Source organism: Thunnus albacares, chromosome 11, assembly GCF_914725855.1.
Source record: "Thunnus albacares chromosome 11, fThuAlb1.1, whole genome shotgun sequence".
Classification (NCBI taxonomy): Eukaryota; Metazoa; Chordata; class Actinopteri; order Scombriformes; family Scombridae; genus Thunnus; species Thunnus albacares.
The window spans coordinates 27,143,044-27,162,469 of NC_058116.1; the positions used below are offsets into that span (position 1 = coordinate 27,143,044).

A 19,426-nucleotide genomic window follows, 5' to 3' on the forward strand; every position below is an offset into this window, starting at 1 on the left:
GGGGCAGCATCAATGGGCGGGATAGACTTTCACTGGCGAGGAGGAACATTACGATTCCAGGCAATATCTGATAGGATTTCTTGCTTTGCGGTATGAGTCCAACCACGGAGAGCCAACATCTACTGGGAGAGAGGGTGACAAATAAGGTCTGAGAGAGTTGATATCCCAACTGAAAGGCGCTCTGCTTCAGCGAGGCTCAAGCTTTGATACAGATAATCACAGAAACGTGAACGGGATCAGAGCGCTTTTGGAGGGAAGGGTTTTTTTTTTTCAGGATCAATCCAAGTATAATCCAATCCAAAAGTAGGTCAAAACTGATGTACTGACAGCTCATTCACACTCCCGCTCACAGCAAGTAGATTCACTCTGAATGAAGGTGTTTGAGACTTAAATGGCCTTGTTTCGTCACACGTAAGAACCTCCAGTGTCAAGGTCGAGCTTGGCCTGATGTTTCCTCTGCGACGCACCGTCCCCAATCTCACGGCACGTCACACTCAATGTAAGGGATGTCGCCATAGCGGCGGTCTACCTCCACCCACTGCTGCACGGCCCGGGCCACGATCTCCTCGGAGAGCTTCTGCGCGTACTCCAGCAGCACCGGGTTGATCTGAGGAGAGTTCTCCGTAGAGTCCATCTCTGAGTGCACCAAGTAGGCTTTCTCGCCCTTCGTCGTCCCTTTGCTTTTGCCGTCCAACTTCTCCGTGGCGTTTGCATTTTTTGCTGCAGAGTCGCTCCTCTTGGATTTGACGCACCCCATACTCTAGAGGATATAGCATTGATTTACTTTAGGGGGGGTGGGGCGGTGGGAGATGTGCGTTTTGGCGGTAAAGTGCAAGAGTCTTTGGTTCGATTTATAAGTCACACATCCACGTTTTTCATCTCGATTTCCTGAAGTAAGGAGTCCCACAACTCGGTGCAGTCGCCTTTGTGCTCCTGTCATCCACTCAGTCGCTCATCCATGTCTGAGTGCCAACATGTGTGATGATCAGGAGGGAGGGAGGGAGGGGGGGGTTGGGGAGGGGTGTTTACACAGCAGAAAGGGCGGCGATTAGGAGGGAGCTGGGGGGGCGACCGGCTAGGAGGCCCATCCCTGTGTGGGTCCGGCGGCGTCAGTCCTGCTCCTTCGCTGACTTGAACTCATCCCTTCCTCAACTGCAGAGAGAGAAAAGAGAGTGGGAGAGGGAGGATTTCAGTGACTTATTTTTCCATCAGAGAAGCAGCCTAAAAATACCAGATGGCAGGGGGAACGAGGAAAGGATTGAGAACGATTTTCACAGCGGCTGTAGCCACTATGTGACCCGGGCTCCAGAGGCTGGCTGGCTGGCTGGCTGGCTGGCTGGCTGGCTGGGGAGGGGGGTCAAGGCCTCAGCGTGGCTCACCTCAGTAGAGTCATTTTTAAACACGCTCCTCTACACATCAAGTGTGTTACTCACTACCCCCCCCCCCCCCTCCCTCTGCCTCAAGAGTGTTTTATGACTCAATCCCCCTGCCTGTATTGTGTAGCATGACACGGGGACGTCTGTCTCTAGCTTGAGTGCACTGATGCTGTTTTTGCTGTAAGCCTGTGACTCCCATCTGTTCTACTAACCGAGCCTCGCAGCCTGATTTGCAGTGACAGCTCCTCGTCTAGGTCTGCAGGCCTTATTGGTGCACAGGAAAACATGTGCTTCATTCAGAAAGCAAACACGCAGGCCATGAATGATTTATGCAGAGCTGGGGAGTCTCCCTGTGTGTAAAACAAACGTCTGGAGGTCTAAGACATCAATACAGGAATCTCAACTCTGTCACAAAAACCCCTCTGCAAACATCTGACATTTAATGTTAATGAGCTTAAATGGTTGTAAACGTGTCTTAATGTTAATATGCATCAAACTGTAAGAGCAGCCATTAGCTGTCAGACACACGGATTTAGATTAAATCTGATTTATCTGAGTTAAACACTGTGGAGATTTTGTCTAAAACCTGTTTCAATGAGACTGAATGGAAATATATCTGCAAAGATTAAAATGAATTATGTGTTGTGATCCAGAAAAGCTGTACATACTTTTAAAGGAGTGTGGAAAACGCGTCAGGTTTTTATCCATCCCACCAAAATAATAATAATAATAATCCGGCGTGAGAAGAAATAAAACCCAAGGTCGTTCAAGTAAATCCGGACATCATCTGGTGTCGCGCCGGTTCTTCTGTCCTCTCGTCGCCTCCTCAAACATCACACATTATTGATTGATTGTATTCAATGTGTAAAGAAACAAAAATATCTCCCAAGTTACTGCAGGTTTGGTTAATAACTGTAAGGATGACGCGCTCCGCACCAGACTCCAAAATATAATGTTTGAGGATGTTAAAAAATAAAAAAATAAAAAAATCCCCAGACTGGTGCAGCAGACGACAGACTGTTTCCCTGTTGCCTTCACGTCGGTCCACACTGAGTGCAGCTCCTCAGCGGAGGGAGTATTATTATTATCTGGACTGACTTCAGTGAAACGACGCTCCGACGGCAAACAGACGGAGCTGCAGCGTCCAGCAGTCGCTGCGCACTGTGCGCTCTGTGCGCAGTGACCGCGGACCAGCAGCTGCTCCAACACTGACATCTTCCGGCGGCACCGAGAGGTACTGATGCAAATATTAAGTCCTCTTATGATGCTCTTTTGTTTACCTGTTTGTTTCTCTCTTTTTTGTTGTTGTTTGTTTTGTTTAAAAAGCTTGTTTCTCTCTTGATTTTCAGTGTAATTATACTTATTTTGTTTGTAGTTTGTGTTAAAAGTGTTGATTGAATTCTATCCTTCATTTTGTAGATATATGTTTCCTGTTTTGTTCTGTATATTTTCCATGTGTTTAATAAACTGCTTCAGATAAATATATTATAATCTACAGTATGATGTGTCCACACTGATCTTCAGTGTTTCACCGGTAACACTAAAAGAACTTTATTGAATTTCACATAATTAAAATTTACAAAAAACAGTAATTTACATTTAAAATAAAGTGCAAAAACATCAATAAAGTGCATAAAGTCCAGTAATCTGGTATAAAGTGTTGTCAGTTCATCAGTCCAGTATGTTCCAGGAGAGATGCTGAGATATTATATATATATATATATATATATATATTATAACTGCACATCTTGATTTCCATCATTTTGAACATACAACACATAATTATAATTGTATCAGTTCTGTGTGTTTAGACGGCAGTTTTTCATCAATAATACAATTCATGACAGTTTTATAACATAAATTAAAGTGCAGTTTGTCTCTGTAACAGTCCATGAGAAGTCTTCTCCCGTCCAGGTCTTCTACACCTGATCAGTCCTCAGTCAGGTGCACCTGGTCCAGGAGAGGAAGTGGTTCAGGCTTCTGGTTTGTGGACTTGCTAGTCTTGCTGCCTCTTTATTGTTGCTGTTGTCTTTTGACTGTTGTTTAAAGTCTTTATTTAGTGTCTTGGTTGTTTTGTATGTCTTCATGTTAATAAATCTTCTGTTTTGAGTATTTTAAGAACTGTGTCAATAGTGGAGTGTTGTTCACCTCATGAGGCCGATTAAAGGTGGTAACACTTTAATATCCCCCTGTTCAGCTTTTATTAACTTTTAACCATTTAGTAACTGTTCATATACAGATTATTATTGGTTTATAACACATTATAATGTAGTTGTAAGCAGATAAAAGGACATTTTAAAGGATATAGCTGGAAATTTAATATATTTTTCTTCTTGTCAACAAATCTCATGTGTAGAAACCAACAATGAATTGATCTACTAACAAGTACTGTGTGTGTATCCAAAGTCTGATATATCTTATTCTGCTGTGTTGTAGATCTCAGTTGTTGTCCGTAAACATTTAAAAACACATCAGTGAGTAACACCATTGCACTGGGTGACATCTTCCTTCATTATGAAGAGACTTGTTACTTTAGTTTGTTCAGAAATGGCTGCAAACTTTAATAACAGCGATAATGTTTTCACAGAGCTCACCGTCAATTTCTGTAAAAGATTCATTTAAGAAAAACCCTGAAGTCCATATAAACACATTTAGTGCTGTTCTGAAGATAAAAACTCTTCTAACCAGCTAGAAAAACCAACTTCTATGTTCTATGAGAATAAATTCTTGTAGCTTCATGAACAGATTAACCTCGTACAGAGCTCCAGGGCAAAGGTTGGTTGTTAAGCCCCCATTGATCCCACTATGCATGATGGGACTCCAGAAATGATAAGCTGATTAGCTGATTGACAGAAAATTAACTTGCAACAATTTAGATAATTGATTAATAATCTGAAGTAATTTTTTAAGTAAAAATGCCCAAATTTCACTCATATCAACTTATTCAAATGTGAGTATTCACTAGTTTATACAGTTTTCTATGATAGTAATCATATCTTTATATCATATCTTTATAATCAATCAACATCTTTGTTTTTTTGACTGCTGGTCAGACTAAACAAGTCATCTGAATATGTTATCTTGGGCTTCATCGACATTTTTCACTATTTTCTGACATTTTATACACTCAACAATCAATCGATTATTAAAGAAAATAACTCTCAGACCTATTGATGAGGAAAATAACGTGTGGTTGCAGCTTTACAGAACTCTTACACCCAATATAAACTAAAACAATGAATGTCTTAAAACAAGATTTTGACACAGAGTCCCTCTTCAAGACCAGAACTACAACAGGGAGGATGGAGGACTTGTCAGAGTTGATATTAGATGTCAGTGCTGCTAATTTCTAAGAAATTTTGGATAAATCAAATTATATAGACCCAAATGATATGAAGTAAACCCGGACTTCTCTGGATCATGTGCATGGAACTGTGATGCTGTTAATTGGAATGCAGCTAATTTGGTGATATATTGATTAAGTATGTTTTGTCTCTCTTTTTTTTTTAATCTGTAAGTGTTAGTGAACATTTCACTTACATCACTTATTAACATGACTTATTACTTATTATAACATTACTTTATCATTTATTTAAACTCTCTTAATTAACAGACTTCGTGCTGTCTGACGTTACCACAGCTTGGTTTTGGTTGGTGGAATGAAATGTCAATCAAAGAAACAACCAATCAGAACAAAGAGGCCCTTGACTTTGTGAATCAGATGTTAGCGAGTCAGATTTATTTTTTGTCTTTGACTTTGTATCTCAGAACTTGTTTAAGTCATAATTTTGATTCACTAAGCTGCTTTTATTTGTATGTAAAACGTTATTAGATCACTTTTATGAGGACACATATTAATGTATCAATTTATTCTTTTTTTTTTTTAAAGGCAACATATTTATTCAAATAGTTTGTGGTGATTTGATTATTTGCATATTTGTTTGGTTGTGTGTAACATTAAAGCACAATATCAACTGAAAATGATAACCTGCACTTTAACCCGTCATAGAGGAGGAATTACATGATGCATATTCCTGTAGTTTTAACACAGTAGTTCTAAAACACAGAAAAACACTCTGCTTTGAATAATAATTTATTTCTGCTTCACTGTAAAGTCAATTTTCAGTGTTTGTGCATTGGAGGCTTCAAGTTCCCACACACACACGCGCACACACACACACACACACAAACACACACAGTATGTAAATTGCATACTGGATCATAATTGGCTCCAAACTAATTGTGATGTCACACATCCTGCTCCTAGGTACACATCCTAAACTCAGATTGAAGATGAGAAACAGAGAAACTTTCATCTTTCAGCAGATAAATGTAAAACAAACTCTGCACATCCATCATTCTGCACAGCGAAGCTCAAACATCCAACTGAAGGAACAAGAAGTAAAACACGTTTCTGAGTGTAGTTTAATTTAACTAAATGGCCACAAATATGGAAACAGCATCTTGTTTTTGCCTGTTAATCCAGCCACACAGGCTCATGTCTTTTCCTAAATGTCTTTTGGTCGTTTACTGACCACACGGTGGCACTATCCTCTCAAATACTCCAACCATGACAGACTGCGTGCAGGTTTCACTACCAAGGATTTGGACAAGTCCTGGACCAAGAATTTTATTTATCTTCATTGAATGTTTTAAATCCCAGCGTAGAGAACAATGTGTTACTAAATTTGATTTTACACGAGCCAATAAACAGCTTCTCATCGGGGACAGAAAGGATTTGACTGACAGTGGAAACGATTATAACTCTTATTTTTCCTCGAGGGTCATTTTTATTTCCATATTCAAGTACTGTACAACAATGTTATTCCTCAAAAGCACAAAGTGAAAGCAAACAAGACGTTTCATGTTTGATAGAACAATCATATTTAACAAAATATCTTATTTTATTATGTATTATTTTCAAAAAGCGCACTCCTAACTCAATCTATATGACTGAAACTTATCATATTATCTTATTTTCCTTCGGAGATGCATTAGATATGTTGTTGTTTTTTTGTGTGGGTTTTATAACTTGAGGCTAATCAGAACATTACATATTTCACAGATGGTCAGGTTTGTACCCCTTGCGCTTGTTGCGCAATCACCGCAAGAAAAGTGAATTTATCCATCTGTGGACACGTTCAGCACATGCTCACAGTCTCAATCCCTGTATGGTTTGACAGTGAAAAAAAAGTTTTCATGTCAGTCGGTTAAAATTCATTGTTGCCTGTCCAGCCAATCATAGTTTTTGACGACACAAAAGAGGCTAAAGTTGGAGTATAAAAAGGTGTGCGCTAATAAAGTATGATGCCTATCAGTGTGGGACATTAATCCAAACCCAGTTCAGTCGCGAATCAGGTCCAACACACACCACGGGATCTTTTTTTTTAACCAGACTTCACACCTTAGAGACAATGCATCTGTCTCAGATTGTGCTGTATCTTAGCTTGCTGATTGCTTTGGGTCCAGTAGTTTTGAGTGACCAAGAGACGCACCAGCAGCCCTCCGCCACCAGCCCAGAAGACACGGAGCAGTGCTCAACCTGCGACGTCCGGCAGCAGATTAAAACTATGCGATTAAACGCGATAAAATCCCAAATTCTGAGCAAACTGCGAATGAAAGAAGCTCCTAATATCAGCCGAGATATAGTGAAGCAGCTCCTGCCCAAAGCGCCGCCGCTGCAGCAGCTTCTCGACCAGTACGACGTGCTGGGAGATGATAATAAGGATGTGGTTATGGAGGAAGATGACGAGCATGCCATCACGGAGACAATAATGATGATGGCCACTGAACGTAAGTTTTTATTTCTCTTCATTTTGTTGCATAATGAAAAAGGACGCGCACCGGGAGCTCATTGGCCTCAAAATAGATCTTTACGCACGGAAGAGCGCGCAGCGACGCAATCAATAGGAAATAATATTTTGAAGACATGAGGATAGATTTCATCAAGTTTTAAAATGTGGATATACAATCTACTAATATTTAAAACAGTGTATGAGGAGGTGCATTTTGACACGGAGCGCGTGGTCATTACGCACAGAGTTTTTTAATAAACTTTATTAGTCCTCTTCCTCAGTTTAAATGTGTCAGGGTGTTTTTTTTATTTTTTTTTTTATTTGAGCCTGTTTATTTCTGTCTGTGACTCTTCAAGCACACTTTCTCTCCTTGTCTCCCTCCAGCCGAGTCCATCGTGCAAGTGGATGGGGAACCGAGGTGCTGCTTTTTCTCTTTTACTCAAAAGTTTCAAGCCAGTCGCGTATTACGAGCTCAGCTATGGGTGCATCTGCGCCAATCGGACGAGGCGACGACTGTGTTCCTGCAAATCTCCCGCCTGATGCCGGTCGCAGAGGGGAGCAGGCACATACGGATCCGGTCCCTGAAAATCGACGTGAGTGCCGGGGTCAGCTCTTGGCAAAGTATAGACGTCAAACAAGTGCTGACTGTGTGGCTGCGGCAGCCGGAGACCAACTGGGGCATCGAAATTAACGCCTTCGATTCGAGGGGAAATGACTTGGCCGTGACCTCTGCGGAGCCAGGAGAGGAGGGACTGGTGAGCTAAATCTTTATTTCACATTTGATAGAAACCTTGTGCTCAGCTTTTAAAGCATAAGTGATAAACTAAAAGGTTAATTAAACCATAAGTGTACAGGTGGCATTAATGCAGAGCTGTTTATTGCTGCTGCAGTTGATTTGCTGCAGACTTTGGGACTCCAGTGCTTATCAGTGTGTATAATTGGACCATCCTCTTTGACAAATAATCTCTAAAAGTCTATATTCCAGCTGGAGTCTCAAAAATTGCTTTTGGGGTGCTGTATTGTACCCTGCAGAGGTTTTAGTGTGCAGAGAGGCTTTGCACAGTCAGCAGGTGGTTAAACATTCATGCATTTCGCTGCTGGAAGCAGGAATCAAGATTTAAAAGACCTTTGAAAGTTGTTAATCAACACAGACTCCATGTAGGCGCACACCTGCATTTGGACTAATGCCTGGTCCACAATAACCTCAAATCTTATTGCTTGATTACATAAAAGTTCACCTGCCCCACATTCCTTAAAGTATTCTGTGTGACTGTGCAAATCAGAGTAATTGCCTGCACACACACACTGCTACTATCAATGACAAACACACATCATACGGCTCAAATACTGGCACCGGGCTCTGAGGCAATTAGAATACCTAGACGGCTGTGGTTAACCAACCGTCAGATGATTTAATTTCTTTAAAACTCAAAGTTTCATAATATTATCGTGCCATGTTTCAAAACCAGCTGCCAAAGGTCGCGGGCGCCAGATTGAAAGATGTAAGCCGAATGCTGTCACCGGCCTCCTTTTGCAAAGCCGCTATTTTCAAAGTATTCACACACACTCTGTCATTCCAGCTACCATTCATGGAGGTGAAGATTTCAGAAGCCCCCAAGCGTGCCAGGAGAGACTCGGGCCTGGACTGTGACGAGAACTCGCCAGAGTCCAGATGCTGCCGCTATCCGCTCACAGTGGACTTTGAAGACTTTGGCTGGGACTGGATTATTGCCCCAAAGCGCTACAAGGCCAACTATTGCTCCGGGGAGTGTGAGTACATGCACTTGCAGAAGTACCCCCACACCCACCTGGTGAACAAAGCCAACCCCAGAGGGACCGCAGGCCCCTGCTGTACCCCCACCAAGATGTCGCCCATCAACATGCTCTACTTTAATCGCAAAGAGCAGATAATCTATGGCAAGATCCCTTCCATGGTGGTGGACCGTTGTGGATGCTCTTGAGTTGGGACTGAGACCCCCTGGCAAGAGGGAGGGGAGGACGGGTCTGGCCTCCAACTTCAGACTTTTTGACACAACCAATCCACCAGTTCCAGTGCTTTCCTGCAGAACACAGTGCAATAGAACCAGAGTAGAGGCCACAAACAGCCCGACCCTCCCACAGGGCTGCGCTTTCACAACCGGCATAGCTTCTTTTTCTTTCCTCCAGTGAAATCTTACTCATAGAGGCTTGAAGGATACAGGAACACACACACACACACACACACACATAAACACACACACATACACACACATGCTGGACGTGAATGTAGACAGAAATTATCAAGTTAACCAAAAAACTTTTTCCTCTTTGTGTCAGCGTTCTGTGCTCTGTCCATTTATTCAAAACAAGCCGACAGATTATACTCAAAAACATGCGCCGTCCACTCCTCACTTTCACACTCCACTCCTAGACGACATACAAGCTATTACACTTTTTGCTAAGCTATACGTTTGTGATAATCATTTTTACGAGTTATGTTTTCAGAGTGAAACCAGGAATCCTCATGGACTTTTTGAAAGGGCTTGGAAAAAAAAAAAAAACACAGCTGGAGACTTTTTTTTTTTAGAGTGATATTTCACACTGGTAGAACATGTTTTAGTACACGTAGATTCGTAAGAAGTTGTTGAAAAGATGAAAAGTGGCTGCACGCTAAAAGCCTGAGTCACCCCTACGTTATAACTGCCATTTTATAAAAACCCAGACATTTATTTAGAGAATAAGACTATATTGGATCAAACTTGAAGTTCTAATTTTTTTTTTGGCTAACGATACTTTGGGATTAAAAAAAAAAAAAAAAAAAAAAAAAAGTGCAGGCGGTGACGTGGCGGTTGATCATATGGACCCAAAATGTTCCACCAGGGTGAAGTACCACTTTATTCGGTCTTGACAGGTCTTCATGCACTCTGCCATATACACACAAACATGCATCCACATACCCGAAGAGACGCCCTCGCTCAGTCATAATCTCCACTATCCAACAGAACAGCCTGACCTGCCCGATACACTTGAATTATTCTGATTGTAAATTCACATTACAGGACGGAAGGACTTGAACTGAAGGCACAATGAATGCAGCCTACAAATGAAAATGTGTTTAAGACAGAGAACATGGATTGTTGAGATGTATGAATGTTGAGATCATGCTTATACTCTGTCTTATAAACAACACAGTTTGCACTATGGCACACCAATAGAGAGAATTGGTTGCTACAAAAGTTGTAAAAACTGATTTTGATATGTTTGCTAATTTGTATTGTATACATATGCCATTGTTTCCATTAGGAGTTGCTTTTCTAAACCACTTTTGGTAAATGTATAAAAAACCACAATCTAGCAAGATAAAAGATGTAATACGGCAACTCTATATACTTGTTTTAACAAATAAAGTTTCTAGCTTGTTTGTTGAGTTCTGTTTCTTTGAGTAGTTTGTTTCTCAGGTTGCATTCATCACGCAGTTTGTCCTTTTAGCTGCACTTCCATTAAGGATGAACTGCAGCATTTAGGGTACATTTAGTCATGTACGTTCCAGGAAATTATACACAATATTTCCGAGACATAACACATAATTTTACTGTAGTTTATCAAAAGAATAATGTTGGACATGTCTTTGTTTCTAGAGGTAGCTTCGTGTCATTCTGTTGGTTAAAAGATCATTCGATGTTTCGGTGTCACACCACAACCTGAAGCTCAACACTGCAGCCCTGTTTCACAATTCAGCAGCTGAGAATCTTTATGTCTTCAACACATGGTGTAAACTGATAAGTTACACAGGCAACGTGTGAGTGTGTGTGTGTGTGTGTGTGTGAGTGTGTGTGTGTGTGTGTGTGTGTGTGAGCAGAAAAGTAACAACACTCACACATACACTCCGTCTACCTGACTACACCTGCACAATCCCATCACCATAAGCCTGTTTTATCACAAGCGTAATTCAGCCCAATTTCCCTGACTTTGCTTTTTTCCAGTGAAGGGATGTTGAAAGTATTGCAGTCTAATGAGAGGATGTGAACTCTGGTGCGCTCTGACAGCATGACCTATTCGACTGACGGCCTCATTGAGGCCTGACTTCCGCCCAGTAGAGGGCGAATTGAGCACTGCCCCTGAGAGCCACTTCCTTTCCTGCTGAGAGCTGGAAAGCTGCCACGACGATCGGCCACAGCAGAGAGCAGACCCCGGGTAGAGTGGATCCGCAGAACTTCTTTTTCCCCCCGAGGAAGAGTTTTACATTCTACCCTTCTCTGTTTTCTAGTGAAGGGGCAAAAAGTGGATAAAAAGATCTGTAAACTAGAGAGGGAAAGTAATTCTTATAAATGAAAACATGCAGGTTTAACAGCACAGGACAGAACCAATTTACAATCTGTAATCTCTATGCTCATATCTGCTAAAAAATGGTGCTGTTTCCATCTGCAATTTGACATGGGCATGAACTTTTTACGAGTCTAATACTCTCCAGCAGTTTACTTTCACATTATTACTAATGACGCATGTCTTAAAAATTAGCAACTGAGGAGTATAAAAATATAATTGCTCCCAGGTCCCATGTATAAATGTCAGTTAAAGTCCCCCTCCAGTCAAAAATGTGTTTTGATTATTGTTCCTTCACCTGGATGTTTGAGCCTCTCTGTGCAGAACCATGTATGTGTAGAGTTTGTTTTCACATTTATTCGCTAAAGAAGGAAAGTTTCTCTGTGCTCGCCTTAATTTGAATATAAAATGTATGAATGTAAGATTTTGTGACATCACAACTAGTTTGGAGCCAATCATGGTCCAGTTAGAGGAGTGTAATGTGGAAACTTGAAGCCTCCGGTGCACAAAAAACTCATTCATTCTGTATCGATTCGATGAAAGAGAATAAGTAAATGTAATTTTTAGACATTTTAACGAGTTAATTAAACTTTTCTGTGGAAAAAAAACACATCAGATACAAATTATAACTCAAAACAGAGTTATTTTATACCTCTTAAAACATCTGCAGGGCATCTTTAAACTTGTTTTCATTGTTTTCCAGAGCTTAGGTTTAAATTGTACCCAACTGTGGGGCTGCAACAATTAGTTAATTAACTGATTAGTCGATCAACAGTAAAGCAATGGTCAACTATTTTTATAGCTGATTAATCATTTTGACTCATTTTGAGTCTTTTTTTATACTAAATTATCTGGTTCCAGCTTCTTAACTTTTAATATTTTCTATTTATTTAGTCCTCCATTACAGTAAACTGGATATCTTTGGGTCGTGGACTGCTGGTCGGGACAAAAGAAGACATTTGAGGTTGAATCTCAGGCTTTGGAAATCAGCAATTTTTCAACTTTTTCTGATATTCTAATGACTAATCAAGAAAAAAATCGACAGATTAATTCATAATAAAAATAACTGTTAGACGCAGCCCTACAGCTTTGCCACTCTACAGTTAGGTTACAGAGTAAATCTCCGGCACAGATTTGATTTTAGATAAAGTAAGCTGGTAAAGAGAAGATAAGTTGAACATGATAAAGCTATCAACATTGTTCTTTTCACTCCAGCTAAGGGCATGGCTGGAAACAACCGTATGTTTATCATACCCGGGTGCATCATTTCACTAAGTGCTGTCCGGCAGTAATTGCTGCTGTCTGCTTGTTTCAAGCTACTTTGTGTACGAGAGCTGGGAAACATTTTGACTTGAGCATCGCTACATCTGTCAAAGAGTCAGACCCTGGAGGACTGTATCCGCCAGCGACATTCCACCTCTGACAGGTGAGGAAGTGAGAGTGAGAGAACGGGAAGAAGGATGTTAGGGGGTAAAGAAGTAGTCCAAGACAGCTGGAGACCACGTTATTGGACAGGATTCTTGTTGTCTAAGGTTAACAGAATTTGAATGGATAGAAGCTGTATTCCTCTTCAAGTCCTCGTTAAACAATGCCTGATATGGCTGCTTAAGAATGTTTATATGAAAATGAGTGATATGAAAATGGATTATGGTTATTGAAGAGATGAAATCACATTTTTGCACTTTTATAGGTTGATTTACCAAAATCATATTTCCCACTTACCTTTAGTGGACTACATTTAAAGAACTCAACAGCAGCATCTCTTTCCTGGAAAAACGTAATACACAAACATTCCTGCAAACATTTTCCATTGGGATCTATTATCCACCAAAGGTAAAGATTGCAACAGTGAGTGACCAAGACATTGTAAACATTGCAAAGACACACTGTTGTTGAGTTTTTGAAATGTGATCTTTTGATGCAAGTTTATCTTTGTGAGACTGTACTTTGTCGGAAGTTGGAAATTTCCAAGTTGATAATTCAGAATTCTGAGCTTGAAGCGCTCCATGACTCTCAACGCCAAATGCAAACAATCAACATGGCTCATTGACTAGCTTGCAGCATTTATGGTATGGTTATCACTCTGCATAGATCATCGGTCTTACTTAATTTACAGTGTTTATAGGCAGGGGAAACTGGCCTTAAATCAATTACTTATTATTCATGGTGTTGACCTCCGTGTTTACTTCTGTAATACTGCCACATTGGGTGACGTCAGATAGGGGTATGTGATATGCATGATGGAGCGCAGTCTGCTAGCAGGAGGCTAATGGTTAACAGCCCCAACACGGTGAGCGCTTCATACCACATCTTCAATATGCAGTTTTAATGTCCTACAAGGAACCTCACCTGCTGCACATCATGTTAAACTGACAGCTGGGCTGCAGGTAAACGCCACCTTTTAGCGGTTAGCTCGCCTGCTAACCGGTAGCACTAACTGCTGTCATGCCGCAAGCTAGCATGATGTCAGCTCTGGTGTACTGTCTTGGTACCTTTTTTTAACGGCACATATCCTGCTAGTTATCTGAAACGACACACTAACGCTTCTACACATCAACTGTTTGCTTTTCAGCTGTGAAATTAGTTTGGTTGTGCTGTTAGTTTGGTTTCCTACTGCAGTGTCCATTTTAAACACGGCCTAATAGACTGTGACTACCTTTTAATACAGCTTTGCACACCTGCTCTTACTTATTTATGGAACGGTTTGTGTTTTAATGTAATACTATGTCTTTATGTTTTTCATGGGTGTATGTTTTTGTTATTTGTGAGCCCCTATGTGATGAACTGTTTTTTAATCTTGATTGCTGTTCAGTAACTTGCAAAATAGTCTTAAAAACCAACATAAAAAGAATCGTGATAAGATCGGGGATCGTGATGCTGCCTGAAGAAAATCATGATATGATATTTTTGCCATATCATCCACCCCTAACGTCAGAGCATGTGCTTCTTGGTGAAGTTGGGGTGCATGAAATTGGCCCGAGTTTCCCAGGTAGAGTTGCAACTGTGTTCCATCATACTTTTTTCCAAGTACGATGTCAGAAATTTTCAAGTTTCGAGTTGTCTGGGATGCAGCATCAGCATGTTAAAATGTTTACAATATCGGTGCTAGCATGTTGATGATGTTTAGCAGGTATAACGTTAATGTTTACAATCTTAGAGTAGCATGTTAGCATGCTAATATTTGTTAATTAGCTAAATGCAAAGTACAACTGAGGATGATGGGAATGCCATTAGTTTTGCAGGTATTTGGTCATAAACCAAAGTATTCAACAAAATGAAATTATATTACATTCAAATTCATCATGTGGGCAACGTGGATGTCTGGACCAAATTTCATGGCAATCCATCCAATTGTGTGAGACTGGTAACTGGATAAATAAAAACTCCAACCTGCTGGCAACATTAGATAAAAAGTCAGAGGATCATCAAAGTCATGAGGATTCATCCTCTGGGAACTGCAGGTATCTGTACCAAATGTCATCCAACCAATAGATGATATTTTACTCTGGGCCAAAAAAGTGCAACAAAACGGCTGATCAACTGACAGGCTAACATTGCTAGAGCCTTGCCACCACTATGGCTAAAATGAATATAATAATGCAATACCAATATCTATATCTATACCTAAAGGCAGAGTTTACAATGTGCTTTGAAAAGGGCATACAAATAAATTTAGTAGTAATAAAGGGGGTATAAAATAGATAATGGATGCAATTTATGAGATTTGAGAGTTGAATTCCTCTTCTGGGAAACATGGACATCTGTGCCAAACTTTGAATTCATCCAACTGTTGACTAGAAATTTCATTTCTTAAATGTTAAATTAAAATGTCAGTCTCTTGGTAGTGCAAGTCCTCAGTATTCAACAGGGAAACAACAATGTCTAGAAAATTTCATGGAAAAAGTCATAAAGATAATTCAGTCTGGACCACAGTGACCTCGACATCTTTCTGCATATTAATCTACACATTTCTGCAAGTAAGCAGAATCTAAGAGATAAGTGGCCCAGGTTTATTTTAGGAAGGTCGACTATGTCTCTAGAGAAGGTCAGGTGAAGACACCTGACAGATGATAGCAGCTATTCAAGAGAGGTGTCACCTCCAGAGGCATTTCAAGGAATCTGGGATGTATGGATTGACACAAGTTGAACTTGAACCTAAATGCTGTGGTCAAAGAACAACTGCCAAAACAGAAAACAGGTCAAAGTTGGTGAAGTGTATTTGTTTTATAAGAGTTATCAACTGAGTTGTTGGGTCCATTGTGACACATTGGACCATTACATTCCTCTGTTGATATAATTGTGGCCTTTTTGATTTGAAGTACACATGTAGTGTGCATACAATGATTACATCCTCTCTTAACTTATTTGGAGGCATCATATTTCCACCTAAAGGTTTGGTACAACCAGTTTACTAAAATTCATGAAGGTTTGAAGATAGTCAGTGTCATAATTACGAAACACTTACTTCAATTAAAACTACACTGTTAATGCGTTACCTTAGGAAAATATTTTGATTAACATTCCATGTGTACTTTACAAGTTTTGTAAGTGTCTAGACAAGACAACAACTTCCTCACTGTTTCCAATATTCTATTGCTGCTATTGTTGGTTTTTCATTTGGCTTTAAAGAGCAATATTTCTATTACTCCTAATTCTACAGCAAGGCCTCAAGATTTCCCCCACATCTGGACAAAGGAGGGGGATGCCCTGTCCTGGAAGTGGGGCAATAGCCATGGACAACGGGTGGTGAGTGCAAAGGGGCTTGCCAGGTGCATCCAAAAACATCTGGAGCCCTTAACAGATGAGCAAACCATTACATCTGGACAAGTGCTGCTGTCAACAGATACAGAACCCTCTGTGGCAAAGGTCTTCCTCGACAACAGCAGGGTTGAAGAGTGATGACAGATGAAAGCTGTCAAACCACGGTGAGATTGAAGCGAACGTGTCAGCAAAGTGCAATGAAATTGTGATAGCAATGAAATAATGTAATGAAATTCTTTTATTGAACCCTCCGGAGACAAACCATTTTCCTGCTGTTATGTGGACCACTACTATCTAGTCTGAAACTTGAAATTATAACCTCTATTGAAAAATTACAGATGATTTCTACAATGGCGTTGTTCCATATCTCAGATTTGTTCAGTGAGTCAATGCGTCTGGTGTTTTTCCTGTCCAGTGTTGTTCCCACTGACGTCTGTTTTCCTGGTTGGAAAAACAACTGACCCAATTGGAGATTTCTAGGCGAGATTAAGAATGAGGTTGCCATCTTCCTACATAGCTACATTCATAAACAATAACCACAAAATGGCGCCAACGATGGATGGGATTGACACAGCTGGAACAACAACAAATTGGCTGGAATGTGAACATAAAAATATGTCAAACTGAATGAATAAAATTAAAGAAATGAGAGTGAAACAAAATGGCAATTTAGTGGTGTTGTCAGGAAACAAGGTCAGAAGTTGCTGAAATGGTAATTTGCTGTGTTTTCACAGTGTGACACTTTATGGTATTGATTTCAACAAGACTGCTTTCAGTCCAAATTGATACCTTTTGCCTCGACCTGGCCCATTAGGTCATTACAGTACAGACTGAGACCAATTCAGAATTATAGTTTCAGAAACAACCATTTAGACCAACACCAGATTCTGTGTAAATGAGGCAAGTTGTGTATACAAGACAGTTTTGTGTAGAAGCAAAGAGAAACTATGTTGATGTTTAACAGGTGTAATGTTTACCATGTTCACCGTGTTGGTTTAAAGTGCTAGCATACAAACATTTTGTATTAGCATTAAACACTGAGTAGAAGCTGTTGGGAATGTCATGGCTTTGCAGGTATTGTACAAAACTGACCAGAAAAATTACAGAAATTTTGGCCAGATGATGGCACCAGATGTTAAGTCAGCAGATCAAAGTTATTAAAATTCATCCTAAGGGGACTATGAATGTGTGAACCAAATTTCACACCAATTCATCCTATAGTTGTCAAGATATTTTAATAAAGAACTAAAATCTCAACCTCACGGTGGTATTGGAGGAAAAGCCAGAGAATCACCAAAGTCATTATGGTACATCGTCTGGGAATCATGAATGTCTGAATGTCTGAATTTTGCGCTACTCCATCAAGTAGATGCTGAGATATAGCACAGCATCAGTGAAAACGGCTTTGACCTGCTGGTGGCGCTTGATAAAAAGTAAGAGAATCACCAAAGTTGTTCGAATTTATCCTCTAGGGACCTTGAATATCTGTTGTATATTTCATGACCATCCATTACATACTTTTTAACTCTGAAGCACAAATGTCAACCTCATGGTGGCACTAGAGGAAACATCAGAGGTTCATCAAAGTCAGTGGGATTCATCATTTGGGGACCATGAATGTCTACACAAAATTTCATAGCAATCCACCTCATATCTGTTGAGATGTTTCTGTCCGCACCAAAGTGGTGGATTAACCAACAGACCAAATCCCCAGAGCTATGTTGCCACCATAGCTAAATATTATAATGTTTAGTATGTGTTGCCACTAATGTCAGATCAAGCAACACAATTACTAGTGACTGAAATTGTGTAAAGATAACTGCATGTCTAATTCCCTGTAAATGCCCAAGGCATTGATCAGGGTCAATGCAGAGTACACAGCGTCCCTTGTCCAACTGAGCATTGACTCAATATAATGTGAAGCCACTGTATCTTATAGGGGCATGATGTTCAAGATGCACATTGTAATCACTTAAACAACCAGCAGAGGATGATCACCACAGGCCAGATTGACAGCCTATTTGTGAAAATCCCTCTTGGGTCTACAGAAAGCAATGAAAAGCAATAAAATCAGCCAGTCTGGGACACGATAAGGGCCAAATGGCCAGCTGCTGAATGCTACCTGTCTTCACTTCTCGAGTGATTTATCCTTTCCGTCTGCACTCCGCTTGCTTTTTCACTTAGGGATGAGGAATCACTATTCCTACCCCAAAACTGACAGTCACCTCTGGGAAGCTATAATATGATTGATGACTTTGTAAAGCTACTGGACGTTTGGAGACGGGACAAATTTGGTGTTCACTCCAGATATGTTTACAAAATTCTTCACTGTCAGTGTTTGTTTGCGAGGAGGGGTTAAGTGACGAGCAAAAAATGTGGCCGTAAGCCATCCAAGGTCCAAGGCAGCGGAGCATCGTCTCTCTGGGGATGAAGAGTTGACAGTGATGAAGAATAGATGTTCCTCTAAGGAGGCTAAGGGAGGGCAGATTATGGAAACCTCCTGTCTCCAGATGATATGCCTATGCTCTTAACACAGACGGATGTAGAGTAGTATCAGGTATGTGTCAGAGGGCTGGATAGATTTTGACATCTCAGAAATAACATTTATGGTACATTTTTACAGATTACTGCATGCAATTAATTTAACAAGAAGCTCAGTTGAGTGACATTCATGCAGTAAGCAGGACTTTCCGGAATTAGGTCTCGTGGATAAATCCAGGAGACTGTCTGAGCACAGGTTTGACATTTATTGAATTGGAAGGAAATCCCACTTTCAAAAATGCTTCAACATGGCATATTTATGTGAAAAATCATTTGTGTTTATTTCTATTTGGTTCTCTTGAAGAGTGAAAACATCACGACCTACTGGCAGATATTCCTTGAAAGCAGATATTCCTTTAGCTAGGCATCCTGAGTGACTTTCACAGTTTAACTATGTGTTGTTTTCGTCCTGTTAACCCAAAGTTCCTCTTTTCTTTAATTACCTAAATGCATCCCTCCAAGTAGCATATAGTATATAACTTCAATAAACTTGCTGGAGGAATTGTTGACAAGTGATTAAAAATTAAAAAGAGTAGACTTGATGGCCCCATTGTGGATGCCCTTGACCCATGAAATTGAATGTGGTGTGGCTTTAAATTCTCCAACTGTTGAGAACCTGTGGTTTTTTAACACCCATCACATTAGTGTGTG

General features: G+C 40.3%; 1 protein-coding gene across 1 annotated transcript; it reads left to right on the forward strand.

Annotated features, from left to right (window-relative positions):
• Positions 1 to 6,675: 6,675 nt before the first annotated feature.
• Positions 6,676 to 10,577, forward strand: mstnb (myostatin b). The gene is made up of 3 exons (XM_044366577.1): positions 6,676 to 7,169; positions 7,556 to 7,926; positions 8,752 to 10,577. Exons 1-3 carry the CDS (start codon positions 6,791 to 6,793, stop codon positions 9,130 to 9,132), a joined length of 1,131 nt encoding a protein of 376 aa, XP_044222512.1. The 5' UTR covers positions 6,676 to 6,790; the 3' UTR covers positions 9,133 to 10,577.
• The last annotated feature ends 8,849 nt before the right edge of the window (positions 10,578 to 19,426 follow it).

Bases quoted from the DNA above. Each gene is read 5' to 3' on its own strand.
- mstnb (XM_044366577.1), top strand. From the start codon at position 6,791: ATGCATCTGTCTCAGATTGTGCTGTATCTTAGCTTGCTGATTGCTTTG. The intron at 7,170-7,555 runs GTAAGTTTTTAT...GTCTCCCTCCAG, and splicing joins AATGATGATGGCCACTGAAC to CCGAGTCCATCGTGCAAGTG. The intron at 7,927-8,751 runs GTGAGCTAAATC...CTGTCATTCCAG, and splicing joins AGCCAGGAGAGGAGGGACTG to CTACCATTCATGGAGGTGAA.